Source organism: Platalea leucorodia (genome assembly GCF_965183815.1).
Source record: "Platalea leucorodia genome assembly, chromosome: 3".
NCBI lineage: Eukaryota > Metazoa > Chordata > Aves > Pelecaniformes > Threskiornithidae > Platalea > Platalea leucorodia.
In genome coordinates, this window is record NC_138825.1 from 26,492,466 (window position 1) to 26,515,170 (window position 22,705).

At 40.1% G+C, this 22,705-nt stretch overlaps 1 protein-coding gene across 2 annotated transcripts in view; it reads right to left on the reverse strand.

The window, feature by feature from the left end:
* PPP2R5A (protein phosphatase 2 regulatory subunit B'alpha) overlaps window positions 1-20,707 on the reverse strand; it is a 46,654-nt gene extending 25,947 nt beyond the window's left edge. For both annotated transcript variants that reach the window (XM_082306019.1, XM_082306018.1), the window contains exons 1-2: window positions 19,686-20,707; window positions 1,321-1,517 (exon numbers count right to left, since the gene is read on the reverse strand). In XM_082306019.1, coding sequence (XP_082162145.1) covers window positions 1,321-1,517; window positions 19,686-19,836 — 348 coding nt within the window. In that variant the 5' untranslated portion in view covers window positions 19,837-20,707. The remainder of the gene's footprint in view (window positions 1-1,320; window positions 1,518-19,685) is intronic.
* Window positions 20,708-22,705: the final 1,998 nt, after the last annotated feature.

The following is a 22,705-nucleotide window of genomic DNA, read 5'->3' on the forward strand; positions in this document are numbered from 1 at the left end:
TAGTTAGTATACTCTTTCTTCTAACAAGAGGCTATAGAGGGCACACAGAGTAGGAAAATACTGCAAGGATTCAGGCTTGCTGCCACCAGCAGCACAAAAAAAAAAAGCACTAAAGAGGTAGACATACTCTGTCCTTTATCTTCTTCTGTAAGAAAACATTTAGGACAGAAACACGGGTCCTTTAAAAAACAAAACTATACAAAAAAACCCAGTGTCCTAGATCTTTTGTAAAACTTAATAAGCATCTGGTGAAACAGCCAAAATGATTAAAAGGGTTTCAATAATCCTAGCCCTTCAGCATAATGGCAAAATTTCTGCGCTTATTTATATTAAAGATCTGATCTTCCATATCAGCTGCTCACAGAAAAACACACAAAAGAAACCCCCTAAGCAAAAACGAAACAAAACCTTAAGAAAAAATAGCTTGCACTGTATAGAAAACTACAAAAGTCATAGGCCATATGTTTGAACTGGTCTGCTTACATTCCTGATAGCTACTTTTAAAGTCAGCACTGTGCCTGTGTAAGCTTAACCGAAGTTTAGAGAACCATTAGCCTAACGAACAGGCACTAAACACATTCTTTTTACATTTCAAATTTCTAGAAAAAAAGCTATTTTAAAATATTTCAGATTATTCTCAAATGTCCTTCCATGTACAGGCATACCAAAAACATCACTTACATAGCATTTGAAAACGCATATAAAAACCTGGGAAAGTCAGCAGATAACAACCACAAATATTTTGTTGCTTATTCAACAAGCCATTTGTAGAAATTGCACAGTACAAGTCATCCTGTGGTTTACAACTCAAGCAAACCACTTAGACTACTCTAGCACAACTCTCCAAGGCCAAAACAGTAACAAACAGCCATACAAAGTATTTACAAAGTAGCATGGCTTTCTTACACTGATAAACCTTTCTGTTGACACTAGCACCCGCAAGAATCTTCACCAGAAAACTTTAGCCTGTCACTCCACTGCCATTCTTAAACAAAGACAGGCAGCAGCAAAATATTGCCATTTTCTGAATGAGAACAACTTCAAAGCTTACCCAGACTGCAAGCATCTGCAATATACCAGTTCTTTCATTTTAATTAACCTGAATGCATCATATTTCAGCTAATAATTAAAACTTACAAGTTGTTTGTTTTTACAAGCCTTTCTAAACAATCTTGTAAGCCAAGCTATCATTAACAAATTATATTACAGTGTATAAGCAGAATAACCAAGAGGAATTCTGAGTTAGATGCCATCAGAGTCGTAAATTGGTTAATTTAAGATATTTTATTAAAATTCAAAACATAAGAGCATTCTACTTACCATTTTCACTATGTCAGCATAAGCTGATTCAACAATCACTCCACGATTTGTTGAAACATATTCAACCAGTTCATTCAGCGTTGCTCTCTTAATTTCTTTGCTTTTCAGGTCTGAAACAGAGTCCATGAAGTCGAAGAGTACACAACACTGCTGCAACTTCTGACAAAAAAGATCTTGTTGTTCATTGAAGGTGGCATCTATAAAAGAAAAAAAAACACATCCAACCAACACTTAAAGTCTGTAGAAGGAAACTCAGGATTCCTAAATCTATTTTGTTGACTAAAATTTGCATAGCTATCAACTTTTTTATTATGGGGAATAGTATGCTCTATAGTCAGCAAATTTATAAGCAATATTGTCAAAACTGAAAATATCTCTTTAGGTATGTTAGAATGAAAGGCCCTCCATTCACAACGTGTGTTTCATACAAGAAACAAGGGATAAACATACAGCAGTAAATATATTTACAGGAAATGAGTTCCTGAATTAACTTTATTTGAAATACATAGACATTAATAAGTACCAACTCTCCCTCACTGAAAGTCAGCGCATCATACTAACCTTTCATTCATCCGATTTGTCTCATTCTGTTCCCTAATCCTTTATTATGTAACCTGCTTAAAAGCTGTAAAATCTGCTTTGAAGGAACCTTGTCTTTTTACCCCAATGCAAAATACTTCACATGCTTTTGACATCATGTGATGAATGTTTCTCTTAAGAACCAACTCCAGTATTTCAAAAGGATTAATCCTGAATTTTCAGGCTTTCGTCTAAATAATTTATTACAATCTTAGTCATGTACAGTTTTCCAGCTTTTTTGGCCTATTAAGAGAACGTGTTTGGTTATGACTCGGCATTTTCATTTTAGAGTGCAGTTTCTCTATAAGCAATATTCCTCCATTAGTATTTCACATTAGCTCTAAAAAAGATGGATTATTAAGTACAGTACACTTCAAAATTTAATACATCCTTAAAATATTGTAACTGTTCAAAAGTTGCATGATCACAACAAAAGCAGCCATGGTTTTAACTGAAAAACTGGTTTAATGTGCCTTTCATTCTTGTTTTTAATTGTTTCTTGGCGTTCTAAGCCATTCCGGCAACATAGCATCACCTTGTCTATCAGTCAGTTGGGATTTCACTTGTTATGGTGAAAAATTTTTATTTCCAATTTTACCTGCAAATAAGGAATGCTCTCTCCCTGAAGAATTTTCAAGACCTGTCTATAGCCAGACTACTAATCCCTTAGCTTCATTCATTCCCTGCAGTATTGATATTAGCACTGCTGTTTCATCACAAGGAAATTATCAAGACAAGAAAAAGACAACTGTCTGTAACACTGATTATTGAAAATCTTAAAGTCTCACTTTAAAGTTTGAACAAATCACAACAAGATCTCATGCTTCTCTTTCTTGTTTTAGGATTGTTCCAATTAAAAAAAAAAAAAAAAACACACACTTAGAATGAAGTTTGCTAAATTTAACAACTCAAACACTCTTTGATAACACCAGTTCCTCAAGTTTCTTACCAAAACACCTTCCATTTAGTGGCTGGAACAACAGTCAACAGTGGTTTTAATATTCAATTATCTGATAGAATTATTTCGTTTCCATAAGCAAAAAATAATTGCTAAAATGGACTGAAACGCTTCCACTGTAATCCCAACTGCTCGCTCTGCCCTGAAAGTTCAAACACCAGAATATTGTATTGTATTCCCTTTCCCCATCTGACACTTATGATCCTATTAACTGAGCATAACAACTTCAGGAAGCTTTTGAAAAAGCTAGCAATTACTACTCCCTCATAAAGAACAATTCATACTTTTGAATGTTAATTCTGCAATTTTAACCATTTTTCTTTTGAATAAAAGTCCTGCAAGATGCTTATTTCGCTCAGATAACTACAAAGACATGAATTGTTACGCTCTGCAAAATAATGAACATCAGCTGTAAAAACATTTGTAAGTTACATAACATTTCAGCTCAGATCCTCTAATATTCTACAGCGATTGCATGAGTAAGTATTGTATCATAGCAACAAAGCAATAACAGCGACATGCCAAGGATAAAATCCAAAAAGCCTAATTTAAGGAACCAACACAGGGAGGACAGCTTTTTTTGACACTAGCCCGAAGCTGATAGCCAGACTCAAGCAGGAGTCAAACCTACTCTTATTTTTCCTCACTACAAACTCAACTACGCTCCAGGTTACAAAAGCCCAGCAGTGAGGCATAGCTAATACAGTGTATTTTGTTGACGGTCAATAAAATGAAGTATCATTAACCAACATTTACCTAGAACTTTCAAAAACCAGCAGACAGCATCTGAATACTCCTAGCAGTGGTTAAAACAGACTAAAGACCTAAGGTTAAAAGCAAGTAACAGGAATTCAGACAAAATAATCAAATCATGTATTCACTTCCCTAGAATATCAAAGAAATCCCTGCATTAGCCACTTTTAGTTAGACATTAGAGTAACAGAGATCATATCTCTCCTGCCATGCATCACCAGTCCATTTCATTAGCAATGTGATCTATCTTAATTAGACGTGTTTTCTCAAATGAAAAACCTGCCCATTAATCTGTTTTGTTACTCATATCATTCAAAGCAAAACCGAAGAAAGTATTTTCTTCTATGTGTACATCCATTTTCCATACTTGTAAGGGGAATCATAAAATAATGACATCTGCAAGAGATGAAAATTATGTTCAACCACAGTAATAAATAACTTAACAAGAAAGCCAGTTCTGTTGTATCAGCACTACCTGTCTTCCCATGCTCAATCCCTGCTTGACATATAGCACGTTTGTCCTGGGAACGTTATCAATGTTGTGTCGGATAGCGTTCTTAACTTTTTAAAGCCTTGTCTTTAACTATCTTTAACTATCCCAGCACAACGGAAGCTAGAGAAATCTACACCACAATAAAGTCATATTGCCATAGTTTATTCCAGTTCTATGAATAAAATAAACTGTGCCACCATTATTTGCATCAACATCAGAGCTTTTAGCTTTAGTAGTTTAACAACCCGTGGCATGATTTTTAAACCAGTTTTTATTTAACATCGACGAAGATTTACACCATACATCTGAAGTTCAAGATAACTGCTTTTCTTCAAATACCCTAAATACCACAAGGGCCACAGAAGACAATATAGGTTCAAAGTAGACAGTGGATGCTTCAATAAAATAACCCTGTCGACAGCCTGTATTTTGAAGCAGAATGGGGGATGAGAGAAGAATTAAAATTAAGCCCAGATTCTATTACCAGCCTGCCCCTGAATTGCTGCATGTTGCTGGGGGGGTGGGGAAGGGAAGGGAAGGAAACAAAACACGAGGACAAGGAAGCCTAAAGCAGAAAAAAGGAGCAAAGACATTTAATTCTACTTGGAAGAATGTCAAGATACATACATTAAACTACCCCTCCAAAAACGGCCTACGCCCCATCTGATCCAGGTGATCAAAACGCAATTGCCTCAACTTTATTTTCTAGATGCTGCTCAACAGAAGTCTGATTTAGGAAATTCTTTAAGTCCACTGTTACATTCTTTGAAAAGTTGGTTGTAAGTTGATCTGAGGTCCTTGGGAAGGTAGCAATGAGATTTTAGGCAGACACAGAAAGCCAATTCTTAATAGGATATGATGGTAGGAAACCCTAAAGACAAAAATTTCCATCCAACATCAAAATAATTATTGTAAATTATGATCCACTTTAACCATGATTCTTTCTAAGGACACTCATTGCCTCTGGTCATTTCCATGATAGATGGTAAAATGTTTGTAACTGATGCAAATAGTTCATTTGATCCTTGCACTTCGTAATTCTGAAATTCTCAACAGACTATTTCTACTATTTACAAAAACCCGATCATTACAGACAGTAGCCACAATATCAAAGGATGTAAAGTTACAAACAAGTTGACTTGGAAGATCCTCCTGAACACAAGTTATTAAACATTAAAGCTGCATGATTGCACAGATTTGTCTCTAAATCAAATACTTTCAAATATATAAGGTCATCAATCCAAGACTAAGCACGACATACTGAGTTAAAAGATTATTTTTTTCTGGGAGGGCCCAAACAAAATATAGATAAATACAGTTCACAATCACAGAGCTACCTCACTAGTCTATAACTGGAGAGATGAACACCACCATATCACTAGTCAGGGGACTACAATGACATCTTCCCACAGTATACTTATCTCATGTTTACAAGCATTTCTCCTGGAAGGAAAAGATAGATACTTCTCCTTTCTCAACAGAATTGTTTACCCAAGACTTTCTGTACAAAGCCAGAGAACCTAACATAATCCTCGCTTCAGTAGCAGGAACCAGAATCTAATTCCACAAAAAGTCCTCTCTCAACTACACAAATTGGAAGTTCAAAAAATGCACTCTCCCTGCCAATACAAAATAAACCCTCTCAAACATTTGCAACAAGTTTGCAATAATTTTTTTAAAATAACTCTAATTAAATATTCCTACTTTTTCCTGAAACAGCTACCCTAGGACGATGCAGAAGCCAGAGAAACAACCATGAAGTTTTCCTCTGACAGCCTCTTAAAGCAGTTCACATACAGCCCTTTCAAACACTTAAGAGGACAACAATATTACGGATTAATGTACTGCATCCCTCCTTACAGTAAACTGAACCTGGTGGTCAATCCTACACTTCTACATAATTCCCTGACAAACTGAAATACAGACAAGTATGAACACATGACAAGGATTATGCCATAATTATGTTATATTCCATAGTGTGAAGTTTAACATTTAGTCTCTGTTGTCTGGTTACATTTACTGTGCTATATGCAGCTGTACTCAATGGTGGAAGGATCTGCTAAAGCAGAATGAAGCCCTAACACTGACATGGAGAGAGGAACCCATACTGTGAGACATCAAGTGTCTCGTTTTGTTTGCTTTTTTATTTATTTCTTCACATCAGTAAATTATCAACTGTTGTACAGCCTGCTCTTTTCAGAGATACCGTCTAGAAAGGGGTTAGTCTGGTAAACTCTGGCCTAGCCTACATTAATCAGGCACAGGGAGTCCTGTTTAACCTAAATTTAAGATTTATTTTTGTCTTGGGCAGTTCTTGTGTTCATTATTGTTGTGATCTCTCATAGCATCTGGGTGTCAGTGTTTATGTTATATGCATGGTAAAGCATTCTTAAGAAATGGAGTTTTGATGCAATTGATGTTACAACAGGGGACAGACAGAATATGTTTCCGGGTTCTCATAAGTCTACATCTGCAGCTTGACAGGCAGCAAAATAGTTGGCTGACAGTGAAAAGGGGAGAGGTCTCTCTCCCCACTACCCCCTTGCCATTTATTCCTCCCTTTCCCTCCTCTGCTCCCAGTCACATCCATCCCTCAACACTGGCTCTGGAACTTGTCAGACTCCTCTGTGAGCTGCTTTAACTCAATAACATGGCCATATTAGTGAGGTTAAATGGCTTCTGGAGGGGCCTGATGTGCATCAGCGCTCACACAAGGTTAGTGACGGGAGCAGAAACTCCTTTCAGCTGCAGTGCGCTGTTAAGTTAGTTCACCATTTCCTTTGGAACCGTATCATCCAACTACAGAGGTACAAGATAATGCGTAGGTAGGATTTTTCAGTTAAGTTGGCTACTTTTTTGAATAATACACTTTGGTTTTTTTTTTGTTTGGGTGTTTTTTTTTTTTTTCCAAAAATCGCTTTAAGCTCCTTATTAAAGAAAAATGTAGCCCCTGTATAAAATCTCACAGTATACTTGGCTATACTGGTAGTCTATAACATTCGGCAGTAACTCCGTACACCTGTGAGAGAAGTTCCCACAGCCCAACAGACCAACTGAAACTGGTGGGGCTACTCAGATGAGCACTTCTGCAGCACCTTGTGTATCCAAGGAATCTCGTCATCAGTGTTTTCAGGTTTTCCACATAGAAACACTTTGCCACCCTAAGGAATAAGTACCATTTCTTACTAGACTAGGGTTGTAGATTTTCCCACCACCCCCTCCCTTCAGAGTACAACAACATATATTTTCAAATTACCTGGTACCCCAAAGTCTACAGCTGTTGCTGGAATTCTGGAAGGGGCCGAGTAAGTTCCTCTGCGTGTTTTCAGTAAACAGAGCTCTGACTTCCGAGGTCAGATAAGCGAGTCAGATAGAACATTATATATCTTAAAAGTTAACCAGCTCCCTATACAGTAGTAGGTTTGTTCACTAGAGGAGGTTTGGAAGACAACAAAGTAGAATGGTATTCACAAACATCATACTACAAGGAAAGTCATACTCCATATAGGAGATAACCAAAACAACGACTTGGCACAGAATTAAATGTGCTGAATTGGTCAATCCTGTCTAGGACCTGTGTGCTCATATTAACACTTAACCTCTTCATTTCAGAAATCAAAAGGACTGCAAAGGAGCAATAAAGATAATGAGCTGAGCTTCTGCTGTACTTCCACTTTAGGTAAACGATTCTGCAGATGGTCATCAGGCAGGACTTGCACTAAGAGATCCACATGAACAATATTTCAAAAATACAGTGACACCCTACTTGCTCAACTGTCCCTATCGCATATGTTATCCAAGTTAATATACACCTTTATCCAACCAGTTGTGCAAAGCCAAATTAGAACTGCCAAAAACAACCAATCTGTTAAAAATCATACCACCATCCAAGTAAATCTCCATTTTCTTTTAAAATAGCTAAGAAATCACAAGTTTTGCTCATTAGGATATTCTGGATTTAAGATTAATTCTGTGATACATGCCAGGGAAGAAAAAGAAGAAAATAAAAAGAAAAAAAAGAAGAAAGAAATCACACATTAGAAGTAAAACTAGATGACGATAACAATTAACAATGACTTTTATTCACACAGAGCGTTGTGGTTTATGAAATTAGTTACAAAATCTAGGCTATAGATAATTTTAAAGTCGCTTACTAAAAGTACCCCTGGAAAGCTATCTTCCATCCAATAACAGATAGCGTTTGTTCCGATAGTCTCACCTGCCACTCCACATGGCCAGCAGTTGACCTTAACAAATCAGTTCGGAAAATCTGAAAAGCCTATGCTGATCTAACAACATCTGTCACAAATTCTGTGACATGACTCTTTGCAGTGATGGTAAATTGCAAGTGTCTTACCTAGATGTTTCTACCATCTTCCAAGCTTTCTTATAATCTTATATAGTTAAGAGTCTCCAGTTACTACCATGTTAAATCTCTTTATTTTAATGAAGATTTGAGTCAATCAAGACACTTCAGACAGAAAGTACCCTATTGAAGTGCCTTCATATTAATAGCCCTATTTCCTACTAATTACAGAAGACAACATGCAGTCAGATGCAAAAAGTAACAGAAATTATTCTCTTAATCCTCAAAAAGTTAAATAGCAAGACTCTGGTAACCAAGTCTGCCACAATTCACCTCATTTCTACCACACTTTCTCAAAAAGGAGAATTAAAGCACCATTGATTCCTTAAACAAACAAACAACTCACCAGACATACCAACCACAGGAACAGGAACATAAAACACCCTGAAGTCATCCTTAACAAATGTACAACTTCAACAATACAAAGGTTCAAGAGCACACCTCCGGTTCAGAATCTAACTAAAATTCAGCCACATGCAACAAAAGAAAAAATGCAGGGGAAAAAAAAAATAAAAATATTGTCCAATGACCTGACACAGTTGGATCAATGCTGCTTTTGAAAGTACTGAGAAGTTGAGCAATTTGCGTATGGTTAACCGTATGCAAGTTTTGTTCAGAGTGATACTATATTTATTATAAAAGGCAAAGAAGTTTCACTTCTTATACAGCTGAAGTGTATGTTTTCAAAAAAACAATTATGCTACTCCTCCTGTATTTGAAACAAGCTTTCTTCCACCAGTAAGCCAACTATTATGTTTCCCAGTGCATTCATTTATAGTTTTGGCATACACTGCTACTGTATTTGCTGCCTTCATTTAAAAAGCATCAAGCAGTTTTAATGACTGATCATATGCCAGGATGGGCCTATCTTGAATATAACCAGAGGCTCTAAGAGTTTAGCATTCTCTCCTGTATGCAAGACATAAGCCCAAATATTGGTTTCACTGGCTTGATGAAGGTGTAACGGCTCATGATTATTAAACAATAGTGGTATTAAAATAATTTAAAATAGGAACCCTGCCTCTTTAAGGAAGACAGTGCTAAATTTAAGGGTGATAAATCCTATCTCAGAATTAACATGCACAGCCAAGTCATTAAACTGGGAAACACAGGAGAGTAATTGATTTCTGGAATGGGAAACTGTTTCTCAGAAGATGTGAATATGGAATAGATGGCAACCTTTAATTTAAAATTACAAAAGTTGATACAAAGGCCTGAGAATTAAAACTGCTTTCCCAGAACAGAAAATACAACTCCCAAATAGCTTTTGTTATATTGAAATGCAACAAAGGTTTTTGTTATGGTAAAACATACATGCTTTCAAGAAGTCCTCCTAACAAGAGGGCAAATAAAGGTTAAGGTAAAGTCCTGGGTATATAAACAGGTCCTCTCTTTAAAGTTTAACGCAGGTTACACCATATTAGCCGCAAGCTGAAAGCGCCCACAGAGGCTGGCACACAGCAACTTGTTACTCCTGGTAACTCATGTGCCAAGAAAATTAACCACCAGCAAGACCCAAGAGACTCTACAGAAAGGGAAAGAGACAACAGACCAAGTTTCTGAGACTGTCGAATCAAAAAGATCAGAAGGGACAACTGGTATGATGCTGCTTGTTCCTGACACAGGAACTGTAATTATACTTCTCCCCAAACACAACTATTTGTTCTTAAAAAGTACTATTTATTCAAGTGTGTTCAATATGACTTTGAATTTTCACGTGTAATTTTGAAGGTGTAAAACAATGCTTCAGGTTGTGACAAGGTAGACTCAAGGAACTGTTTCACATCTACCCTGCTAAGAATTAAAAGAATAATAATCTGAACAGCTCTACTCCATATTTTACCCCCCCAACAGCTGTAGTACACTGTACGTACATTACCAGGGAATAAAGACAGCTGAAAAGCAGGTGATAAAGTTGTGTGCCACACAGACTCAGTAAAAGCTTATGCTCAATAACCATTACACAGTACTGTATTAAAAACATTATCTATTCATAGGAACATAAACACTTTGCTTGACCAGAAGACCAAAACTAATTGATTTGCACCTTTTAAGCTTGAAAGGACAGAAACTGTATTTACAATTTGAGTTTAAGTCAACTGCAAAACTCCTGTCTGACTGAAATTATGGTATTTTATAATTAGTGAGCACTGATAACGAAGTATGCCATAAATGGATCTGGTGTGGGATATTATTTTTTTTAAATCTATTAACTTGCATTCTTCCCCGATCATTTCCTCACCTTATCTAAGAATAAAATTAATTTTGAACAAGATGCTGAAGTTGCTCCAGACATCACACTAGAAAATGCAAGTCAATATTACAAATCAAGTTTGTTTGTATTTTTCCAGAAACTGAAGAAATACTCATGTCATTTTCACATGGCAAAATCAGTGCTGAGTGCAATATAAAAATACCTTTTATTTGAAACCAAGGGGTAGCTGTTAAATATTACTTCACAGAAGTACAGAAACTAATTTAGCAGTTAATTTAGCACTTAGCTACTTTAAATGTGTTAAGGGGATGTATAGGGGAGTAATTTAATATGAAATCTGTGCCAGAGGAAACATGCAATCTAGCTTTTCAAAAGCCAAGGAAAAACCTCCTCTTCCCTTGAATCCCTGTGTAAATCTGAGTGGAAGTTACAGGTATTGGATTATTTCCTTGGATAAATACATACTTTAAGAATTGGCTAAACCAGTGTTTCTTAATTTTCCAAGTTTTCTCAGACAAATAATACAATGAGATACTTTATAGCGATAAGTGTTACAGTTGGAAGAACTAAGATTAAATTAGACTGCAAACACAGGTGAAATCCTGGTTCTGCTGCATTCAATGACCTAACTCCCACTGGCCTCAATGGGAATAGATCATCCTGAGCAGATGAATATTTAAACACTTGCAGGATCTCTTTACCCACTTCACTTAAATTAAGCATTTTGCCTCATCAATAAAAGGTTGAACTACTTTTTTTCATCAATTTTAACCATACTCTTATGTTCTTTCTATCAAAAACTGTAAACATCAAGTGTTCAGTAGCAAGGGATCCTACACTTAAGTATATTCCCATTTGGCAAAATCTCTTAGCTATTTTTAAACTAAATTTACACCATTTTGATGTACTGAGTTTACTTTGCTCCTGCTTCCTACTCTTAGGGGAAAATACACAGAAATATAAATTACCAAACCTTGTCCTTCCTGACTGTACTGTGTGACCCAGCCTACGCCACTCATCTCAAAATAACGCATGTTTTCCTACAGAATCCAACAATGCTGAAATGCACAAATTTATTTCACATGTATAAGTCAAAACCTAAGCGCAAGTCTCATCACTTGTTTCTGTTACATACACGTGGAAGCAAAATTTATTCTGCTTAACAGGACTTCAGTCTTACATATATGCCATGTTTTAAGTAAGTATAGAACTTTTAATTAAAAATATCATACACTTCTCAAAAGCTTTACCCAATTACACTAAATTGGAACTTTTTCTTTTAAGCCCCATTTCCCCCCCTCCACTTTCCCATAAAATTTTACTTGGGAAGAAATTAATAAAATAAAAGCTGTGCTTTTGTTTTTTAAAGGACCAACCACCTACAGAAACAAAGTAACCTCTTAAATCACTTCTAGAATTTCACTTGTTTATGCAGTGATGCCCCCTGCTAATTCTCAAATACAGCAATAGCAGAAATAAAGCTGTTTCCCTCTTCATATTCAGACAAATAGCTGTGACTTCTTATTCCTGCTCTTCTTCAGATCAGCATTCTTGGCCTATCCTATACTATCCTTCTCTAAACTCGCTTACCCCACCTCCTCTTTCAGTTCTTCAGAGAAAATCTACTGTGCTTTCACCTCTTATCCAGAGCTTGTCAACTCTCCAAGTGTGTGATGGTCTCCAATGTAAACTTTTCATCAGTAATTTGAAAAAGTAAACTTGTATAACATATTGAAAAGCTTCCTGTTATGGTAGGGAGTAGCTTTAATGCTTTTAATTCTCAAGGGTTTAAAAATCACTTACTAGAATTGGAACATCTTCCTTTTGCAGCACTATTCTTGAATACACATGTGCAAATATAATTTTTGTTGTTACTCGCTCCTTGACCTCCCAGATTCACAGCAAAATTTGTGTTTCTCTTCTGAATCCTATCATATTAATGAAGCTGACAAAAACTACCAATTTCAAAGCTTTGCTTGGTAAGATAGCGAGAAACAATGGTAAAGAGGAGGAACTTGAGATAGATAGAAATCTTTTCCCAATGGTAGTTGGGCAACACAACAACACTTTTTTTTTTTTTAATCTATAGCCTTTTCCTTTCACCATGTTCATAGCAGCAATACATGCTGCTACTTTAGCAGGCTACAGGTCACCTACAACTCTGATCAGACTGCTGTCTCTTCCCATAGGCTCCATACCCTTAAATACTAAGGCCTAATAGCCTGCATCTACACTTCACCAGCCTTTCTCAGCTTCACTCCCACGTCCCCCAAACATATAGTAGCCAGAGGCAGTACTACTAAACACAATGACTGAAAGTGAATTTCTTGTTCTAATCGTGGTCACTGAAGTTATGTTCTCCTCATTTTAAATTCTCAAGTAAAGACTCTCATTTGATGAACCCACTCATCTGCAATCAATTCCTGATGTACAGAACAAAAACCCTAAGCCCATGAAGTTTCAGGAAGATCATGGGAAGTTCAAAAACCACGGTTGCAATGAAAAACTGTGAAGAAAATAGAAGAGAGTATGACAAGACACATTTGCAGAAAGATTCACAGCCAATAGGAGCGTCGAGACTCTAAATACTGAACCTCCTGCAGCTACTGTAGAGGAGCTAGCTTCTGCTCTCCCCACTTAAGCTTCTCTAATCAGCCCACCACTTCCATACTGTCCTCTCCCCTGTAATACACTTCTGGGTTCTTGCTTGTAGAACAATACATTACAAGTTTTCCATATGCTTAGTTACCATGCCTAGCACTGCAGACAAGAAAACCAAAGAAAAGCCATGCATAGTAGCCTCGCAGAGCATAGTAGCTGAGAGTAGCATAGTAGAGACTGAAGTATCTATACAGAATAGCATAGTAGATACTGAATCATCAGTCTTGCTACTGAGCATGTCTTAGAATTTGGACCACATTAGATCAATTTTCATTAATAACTCCGTGCTAAGCTCCAAAGTACAGCAAACATAAAAAAAAATTAACTGTCTTGAGGTTTAAATATTGACAATATGCAATTTATTTTTACTCTAGTCTTAGAAGCAGTTTGAATTGGTTTTGCTGAAACTAAGAAAATTAGCCTGAGGAACAGTTCCAAATAAAACTGTCCATACTTGGCATGGAAAACTTCAGTCCAAACAGTTTAGCAATGCTCTACGCAGCTGAGAACAAGGTCTTGTGTAGGAAAATTGTAGGCGACCTTAACTATTATGATCTCTGCCTTTAAGTCAAAAGTATACTACGAAATAGGCATCTTGTAGACAACATACTTCATTGGCCATAAACTCAGCAAAACTTAACAGAAACTAGTTCAGTGAATCTCTGATAAAAATCAATGATTCAGACATTAAAAAGAAGCTGTCACTGCTGGTCCAGTTTCTAGTAGAGCATTTTGCCAAGGGAGTCTTATACAAGAGACATTATTTACTACCTATTCGTCTAGTTAAGCTCTGGTTCCAACCTTCAAAATCCACACACTGTTATGAGACTATAAATATAATTTTATCCTGCTAGATTAAAACAGGCGTCAGGACTACAATGCTATAGAAGCTGAATTTTATACCCTTCCCAAGGGAAGTATCTTTTTTCAAAAGACCACAACACATATCCCTTCTGTGCTTAAACAGAATATTAATCTGTCCAGAACTGTTGGTATGACACCTTTGCAAAAGCACTGAATTATTTTTAGATAGATATTAAAAAAAAAAAAATCTGTAGATTGAAATAATCTTCTTTTGATCAGATAGTCTGGAGCAGTAAGTAATTCCATTTGTATTTCCTACAGCAACTAACATTAAATTCAGCACCTGCAAAACTAATATCTGACTAAACTAGAAAGCAACTAATATGGAAAAAGAAATCTGATACTAAGCTGGCACACAGAAGATGTGAAAGATTTAAATAGAAAAGTTCATGTGAAGACTGTCAATAGGCTCTATATTTAGGAGTTGCTCTTGATGGAAGTATATTCTAAGACCAAAAATTCAAGTCTAAGGATAAAAAAGGTCAATTTGTTAAGAATTAAAGACTAAATGTTCCAATCCATAAACTAGGAACAGTTCCTTAATATAGAAAAAAATTAAACATCACATTTTTTATGGAACTACATTAGAATATTAAAAAAAAATCTTAAAGCTTCTTTAGCTATTATAGGTTCTCTATTTCTCAAGACTGTAACTTCACTAAACAGAAGTTTTGACTACTTTATAGTGCAACTGCTGAGATTATACATAACAGTTAAACCTAAATTCCTCACAGAATATCCTCATTCTTCACCTGAAATAAAGATTCTCTCTCTTAAGGAAGAACTCACCCAAGAAGACTATACTTGCAAGGGATGCTGAATACAAAAGGTATAGGATGGAGGACTACAGAAGAAGATATAACAATGAATCATCAGGGATACAAAAGAAAGTGCAAGTCTGAGACAGAAAACTGTCATTTCACTTACAAATATTTATTAAGTCTGCAGTAAAAGTAAGCCATTCTAAAATTTTCGAAGGACATTTTCCTCTGGGGAGCAAAGGCAACTTAATATTAATATGAGAAGATAATTCCTCCCAGCTGTTTTTAACTCTACTTATTTTTGTCACTCTGAAGCACATACTATATGACTCAAAGCATTCAAAGTTTAAGGTTGGAACTGACCCCAATAGATTTAATAACGTTAACATTTTACCCATAAGCAAGCTCTTGAGGCCTTCCTGTAACATTTCCACAAAAGCTTAGGTTGAACACAGCACCTGGTTTTCAGTCAAATCCAAGCTCTCAAAAGTAAAGAGAATACTATTGTTAACACCTATTTTAGACCTCATATTTGAATGCTGAAACTGCACACTGGAAGGTCTTCTTAAAAATGTCTTATTTTGGTATACTTTGCCACTGCAAATCTCAGCCCCACACAGATTGTTATAACCATCCCTAGCCTATGGTCGAAAGATTTTTGGACCACTTTACAGTTCCTTCTGCTGTAAGGGCCAGAGTTTTCTCTGTGGGAAAACAGTTTAATTTGGAAGTGAATACTAAGTATTTCTTTTCATGTATTTGTTCTCTGAGCATGATATAGGAAATAAACCTGTGGTGACATGCAGCTTCCAAAATTGATATTCACTATTGAGAAGATCACAGAAAGGCATCAGGAAATGTTTATTCATTCCAGCTGCACTTGACCTGTTTGGTACACAGGAAAAAAAGGTACACTTATTTTGCAGTCTGATAGACTATATTAACTGTGCTAAATAAAAGCAACGAGTTGTAGGTTTTCCATTCACTATTTTCCACCTGTATTTTTACATGCATCTTCCACCAAAAACGACAGGTAACAAGTATGTATACTTTTACTGTAATGAGTCATATCAGGTTCCAAGGTCAAGTTGCATCTCTTTTTTCAAAAAGGAAGGTAACTGCACGTGCTATTGCAGTCTTTTAAAACGAATTGCTATTGAGACAAAATTACCACTTCTTAAGACACTAAAAATAACACTTCCTTTGCCAGATTTCTTTAAACTCAACACTCTTAGAATTGTCCATGAAGCGATAAAATCCTGCTGTTAACCAGCACATTATTTTGGCTGCAGATTTTTCAAAGGATTTGTATTATGTAAACTATAAAGTAACAAAATGAAAAGGAGATCGGGGGAAAAAAAAGCAACTTCAACTTCTAACAGGTTTAACAAGCTTTTTTTTTTTCTTTTAAATACAGTCACTGGGTCTTCAGTATTTCTTATTCAGCTTTTAAATAATACAGTAAAATGGACACTGTCCTGAATAAAAAACACATAGCAAACCTGCTAACTTAAAATAAATTAGTAACATGTTCTTCAGTTATGTATCCTGACATCAGTCAGGTTTTGCTGAGCTTTAATCTAAAAACGATAGATATCATGACACATAAAAATAAGCTGAATGTTAACGACACACACACAATCTTGCTGCCCCTCCTCTCAATCTTATTCCCCCAACAAAACCTCCCAAGTGAAGAGTACCTACCATTTGGGACTGTTACCTACTAGTTACAGATGTATTTCTTCTCCTAGCAGTGATATAATATGCAGCCCAATTAAGGAATTTTGGTAATACACAGCAGCAGTACAATTAACTCCAGAAACATGTACTTTTAAGATAATCTGTATACAGGCTTTCAAACAACACAGCCATGAAAGCATGTTACACAATCTGATCTGGCTATTTCAGTGGCAAACAAACAACAGTCCCTAGACAAAAGGAAAAAAACTCACACTATCTACCCAAGAAGGTACTTTTTAAAGTGGATGGGTAATTTTTATTTTTCTTCTGGAACATCTCTCCTTCCAGTAGAACAGATGCAAGTATTTCAGGCCAGTCTGACAAACCTATTGGGGAGTTTCAGAATACTGTTTACGCTTATTTTCGAATATTTTTTCTTAAAAGTGATGAAACAAGACAGTAACTATAAATAAGACGAAGTATTTTAGAGCAGCATAATACCAAACTGCTTTTTCATCCACAAAACGCTACTTTTCTCCCAAAACAGGCTTCAAACACCTCAGATTTAACCATTTATTTCAAGATATCTGGAAAGCAAAAAGTCTTAATCTAATTTCCTAAGTGAACACTGAGCACCCTTAAGCATCAGTATAATGACTGTACTTTCCTTTTTCAGCCCCTTCCCGGGAGCTGGCTACTACTCTGTAGATGATACTACATTGGCAGCATCACAACTATTACTGAATTCCATATTGGCTTTAAAGAATAAAGCAAAGCTTCATCTTCCCAAGACGTATCGAATTAGAACACGAAGTTTTACAAAATTATACATTTATAGAGAGAGTAAACACTTTCTTTCTAGAAGCTTTTCTGGTTTGGGGGGCAGGGAAGGTTCAAGAGAGGCAGGAAGAGAGGGCACCTCCACCAGATGGAGAGAAATCATCTTATGTCCACAGCTACATTCAGGACAAATCTAGCATCACAAACCCAAGGCAGAAAACACGCAGAAGAGTGCTGCCCAACTTTCTGCTAACTGGCTGGTTCGTATACTATAACTCATAAAAGTACATTTTGCCCACAATTTATATTCTGAAGCAGGTTTAGCAGGCAAGTCTTTAAATTTAAATCATAAGCATAAAAACAGATGTGATTTTCCTTTAAGAATTTAAGGCAATTCAAACTACTATAAAACTGCATAACCAAAGAAATTCCTCTGATAGTTTATGGACTCAAATTTCTGAACATCTGAGCTGCTGATGCCATGCAAAATTTCTCTGTGTTATAAGTAAAAAGCTGTAAAACTGCACTCACAAAACTATAAGACTTAATCATACAGAGTTAAAAATTTAATTTTAAGTCCCAGCTCAGCAAAGAATGTAAACTTGGACATTTTGCTGATTTAAGCTGGAATTACTCCCTGCATAAAGTATGTATGTTTAACTGTTTGCTGGATCACGACTCAAACTTTCTGAAGTCTGCCACCTATGTGCGATATTTACCAAGTGCTTTTACAAGGTTCGAAGTGTAGTTTTATAAAAATGATCTCTGAGGAAAATACATTGTCTAAACAGCATCTGAATAGCAGATACTAAATCTTGATTTCAAACAAATTACTCCGGTTATCGATCCCTCAAATCAAACTAGTGTACCAAGACAGGATGCAACTTCACAGAGAAAAGAAAGCCCATAACAAGCAGCAAAAACACCCCTGCTGCTGCTAAAAGTGTTGCAGTGGCTTTGGGTGTTAAACATGCTAAAAAAAAAAACAACAAACAAACCTCCCCTTGTTACTCTCCTGCTCAAGCTTATTTGCATTTAATAACATTTCTGCTAATAGCCAGTTTTATGGTTCATATACATCTGCACTCAAGATTAGGAAAAAAAAAATTGTCTTGAAATACTACAGACATGACTATAAAAGCCATAAAAATCAAACAGAAAAAAAATTACTTAGTATCTAGGAATATTTTTAAGTTTGCTGTATTTTATTCAGATTTTGGATACCTGCTGCAAATCATCAGAGATTTTTTCCACCATCACATGATGCAGCTTCAAAAACCTGAAGACTTTAACACTAGTGGAAGTAAAATTAGCATGCTGGGTCATGTTAAGGTAATACCTCTCCATTATTTTTCTGTCAAATACTTTAATAAAAAGTTTATATTCTCTGCCTAATAACTGTTTTTGTCATTTTATAAAGAAGAAATATACAGAAATTTCTTTTGATGTTCAAAGGTGGGGAAGGTTGCAATTTTTGTTTCATTTTTGTAATCTAACAAACTGAGTCTTTTCAGATTTTAGCTCCAGTACAAAGGATAAAACCTTCACTATTTATTTTAACATCAGCAATGCCAGCATCTACAATATTCATTCACTTGTGAGCGTTTGCATACAGCGCTATGCAGGAGAAGGTCTCTGCGGCAACTCCCGATCATTAAAAAAAGACAGGCAAAGCGTCATTCATACACCGTCCAAAAGTGATGGGAAGGAACAAATAAACCAAACGCAAACTCTCTCCGGTAACTCGGGATATTATGCCACAGGCAGAGAGTTCCTCTTTGCAAAATCCCCCCGTGGGAGGAGCCACCACTCGCTCCTAGGTTTTAGTGCTCAGTTCCCTGCACTCCTAAACTCAACTTACCGTCGACATTTTCCACAGTAAGCCCTGAAAAAGCACACCTGTCCGCCCAACCACTACTCTCAAGTTGCCCAGAAGAAGGGTGGCGAGTAAGAGGAGTCAGTCCCCGGGCAGTAAGCGAGAACCGACCTGTACGACACTTGTTTACAGGAGCAGATGAAGCGAGCCCATCCGCGCACGGAATTACTCCTGGAAAGCACCGGGAGCGGAGGAGGACACGGCTAAAGGGTAGAGGGTGCGGGGGAAGGGGACAAGCCAGGACAGGCGGCGGCGGGGCAGGCAGAGCGGTGTCAGGAGAGGCAGCCCCGGGCGGCCGAGGGCACCGGCACCTGTAGCCGGAGGGCTGGGGTGTGCGGGAGGAGGGGGGGCGGGTGGGAGAAGGAGGACAGACGGGTACCTTTGAGCTGGGGCAGCGGCGAGAGCTCCACCTGGCTGCTCTGGCTGCGGAACTGCGAGGAGCCCTGCGAGCGCTTCTGCCTCTGAGCCTTGCGCACCGATTTCCGTGTGAAGCCATCCACTTTCTCCGCGGCAGAGATGGCCGCCGACATGGCTGGGCGGTGAGGCGGCGCGGGGGGACGTCGCTCTCCAGAAGCATATATTAAAGCGGAGGGAGAAGCGGGCGGGCAAAAAAAGGGGCTTAAAAAAAGAAGCAAAACCAAAAGCAAGTCCTCCCTTGCCCTCGCACCCGCCCGCGCACACCACACCGACGGCAAGGGGGGAGGCGAGGGCCGGCGTCCTAGCGGCGAGCGGGGCGGCGGCGGTGCCGGCGCGGGCTGCCGGCTGCCGGGCGCTGGGGAGGCTCCCGGCTCCGGGCGGCCGCCGCGCTCCTCAGTTCCTGCTTCCCTCGCAGTTTCCTCTCCGCGCGGAGCCGGCCGCCGGGGAGAGCGGCGCCCGGCGGGGGAGCGGAAGGGGGGGGAAGAGGAAAGGGAAAAACAAACAAACAAACCCAACAACTTTGCCCGGCGGGGCGGGCGGGCGCCAAACTTTCCCGCGGCGGCGTGGGGGGGGGCGGACGGACGGGGACCGGGGTCCCGCTCTCCTCAGGGCGGGCGCGACGCGAGCCGCCGCGGGCCGGGCTCGGCGGGGCCGCTCCCCCGCTCCCGTCTCGTTCGCTCCGGGTCCCCCTCAGCCGGGCTCGCCTGCGCCAGCCCGCGCCGAGCCCGCTGTCATCGGCCGGACTCGCCCCTGGGCCGAGCTCGCCGGGGAGGCAGCTTCCACTCCCCGCTCCCCAGCCGCTCGCTTCCACACGCCCCTTCTCCGCCTTCAACCGCCGCCGGGCGCTCCCCGCGCCTCCGCCGTCATCCCGCCCCCTCCTGCTCCGCCGGGGGCCGCCACGAGTGTCTCCGCCCGCCGCAGCCGCGCCGCCAGAGACCCGGAGCCGGCGGGCGATCGACCGCGCAACTTGGAGCGAGTGGAGTTGAGGGGAGGAAGGAGGGGAAAGGGGCGGGGCGGCGGCGACCGCCGAAGGGGCAAGAAGGGGCGAGAGGAGCGGCCGTTGCTGGCGGCGCCGGATGATTGACGGCGCCGGACAGCCAATGAAAAGAGAGGATCGTGGCTCACAGGGGCTTGGGGAGGACGCGGGAGCCGGGACGCGCACGGGGGACGGCGTGATTGACAACGGGCTTCTCCAACCGAGAGGAGGGGAGATGAGGTGGGTGGGGTTTTCCTGGCCGACGTACAACGCGAGGGAAGGGGAAGGGGTGGAGATGGCGGGTGGGGCGGGCGCCGGCCAATCCGCGCCGGGGGGCAGTCGCGGGGGCGGGAGAGGGAAGCGGCGGAGCGGGGACGTTGGGCGCGCGACGCCTCCGCCGTTACCGCGGCGCCCCGTTACCGAGCCGCCCCTGGCCGCAGCGGCCGTCGCAGGCGGCGGAGGGCTTTTCTCCCTGCGGAGCCCAAGCCCGCTCGCTGTCGCTTCTGTGGAGACACGAGCCGTCAGGGGGACCGGCGGGGGGGAGGAGGTGCAGCCGGTATCCCGGGCCGGGGCCCTCTTCCCGCCGCGGGCGCCATGCCCCACCCGGGTTTGGGCTGCGAGAGGGGGCGCGAAGAGCGGCGGCTGTAGGCTGTTAGCTCGCCGGTGCTAATAAAGTGGACGAAGAGGAGGGGGAGGTGCGTGGAGAGAGGGCGGCTGCCCCAGCGGGGGGCCTGCCCCGGGGCCCGAGGGGTGCCTCCGCCCTCGGGGCCGGGCCGCCGGCGCGCTGAGGGAGCCGGGGATCCCGGCTCCGGCGTCCCCCGCGGGGTGAGGGCTGCGAGGCAGCGCAGGGGCTTGCCTGGCAGTACTGGAGGTGCTAGGGAAACAACAGACGCCTTCGGCGCTTTCAACGAGCCGCTGGTAGCCGCCCGCCGTAACCGGAGATGCTCCTCACGGGGAAACCCGCGGTAAAGGGTGTTCCAACGGCGAGCGGCGAACTGGGAGTCACGACAGCACGGGAATGCGTTTTATGCCATCTTCTCAGTGCTCCTGGCTTCTTTTTGTTCCACCCTCCTGGCACCTCGGCGTTTTTGGTTTTCCTTACATCTCCGGATGGATTTGGCTCTTAGGAGTCTGTGTTACCATGGTGTTTGCTTTCTCGCACTGAGTCACAGTCTCTTTTTGCAGGCTGAAAGCACAAAATTGCCTGAAACAAGCACGTGCTTAACTTTCAAGGAGTGATATTTATGGAGTTAATAATTCTTCTGTTTTGTACGATTTATATGGTTCAGGCTGAAGTTAGGCTATGAGAAATGAGAATTGTGATTGCTGCAGCAGATGAAAATCATGATTGTGCGTGCAGTACGTGGCTGCATTAAAGTCTGACTTTTGCCCGGTGCCATTTCCATATACAAACGGCTCCCCTTTTGAACTGCAAACGTGTGGGATGCCTTAGCTTGGAGTCATTCACGTAGAGATAGGTTTTATGCGCATCAGCACGTTTCTTCTTACTACATAGTTTAATGTACCAATTCGGCAAATAAGTATTTGTAGTATTTTAAATACACGCTCAAGTTTCAGTAGCTGGGGTAGGACATAAGTACTGTAAGGTAATCATACGTGACTGTTAAATGCTTTCATGAGTTAATCTTTATATGTATAAACCATAAATCAAAAACCAAGTGTAGGTTATAGCTTTATGCAAACATAAAAGAAAACTAAGACTGTGGAAGCCTGTTCAATAGAAACTCCTGTCTGTGTTTCCTTCTGTCATTCTTTCCTTTTTTCCTTTCCTCTGTCGGCACAATCCCTACTAACTTGTGTACCTCCCATCTTTTTTCCTTTTGGTGAAATAATCTTTAGTGCTTGGAAATAGAGAGATGGAGAGTGCTCCAAGAGAATTCGTTTCTGTATACTTTACATTCAATTCTGGATACAGCGTATCTAGAAATGATAGGAAACAAGTGTAATATGCTATTATCTTCCTTGTAGGTGTGTAGACTTTTAAT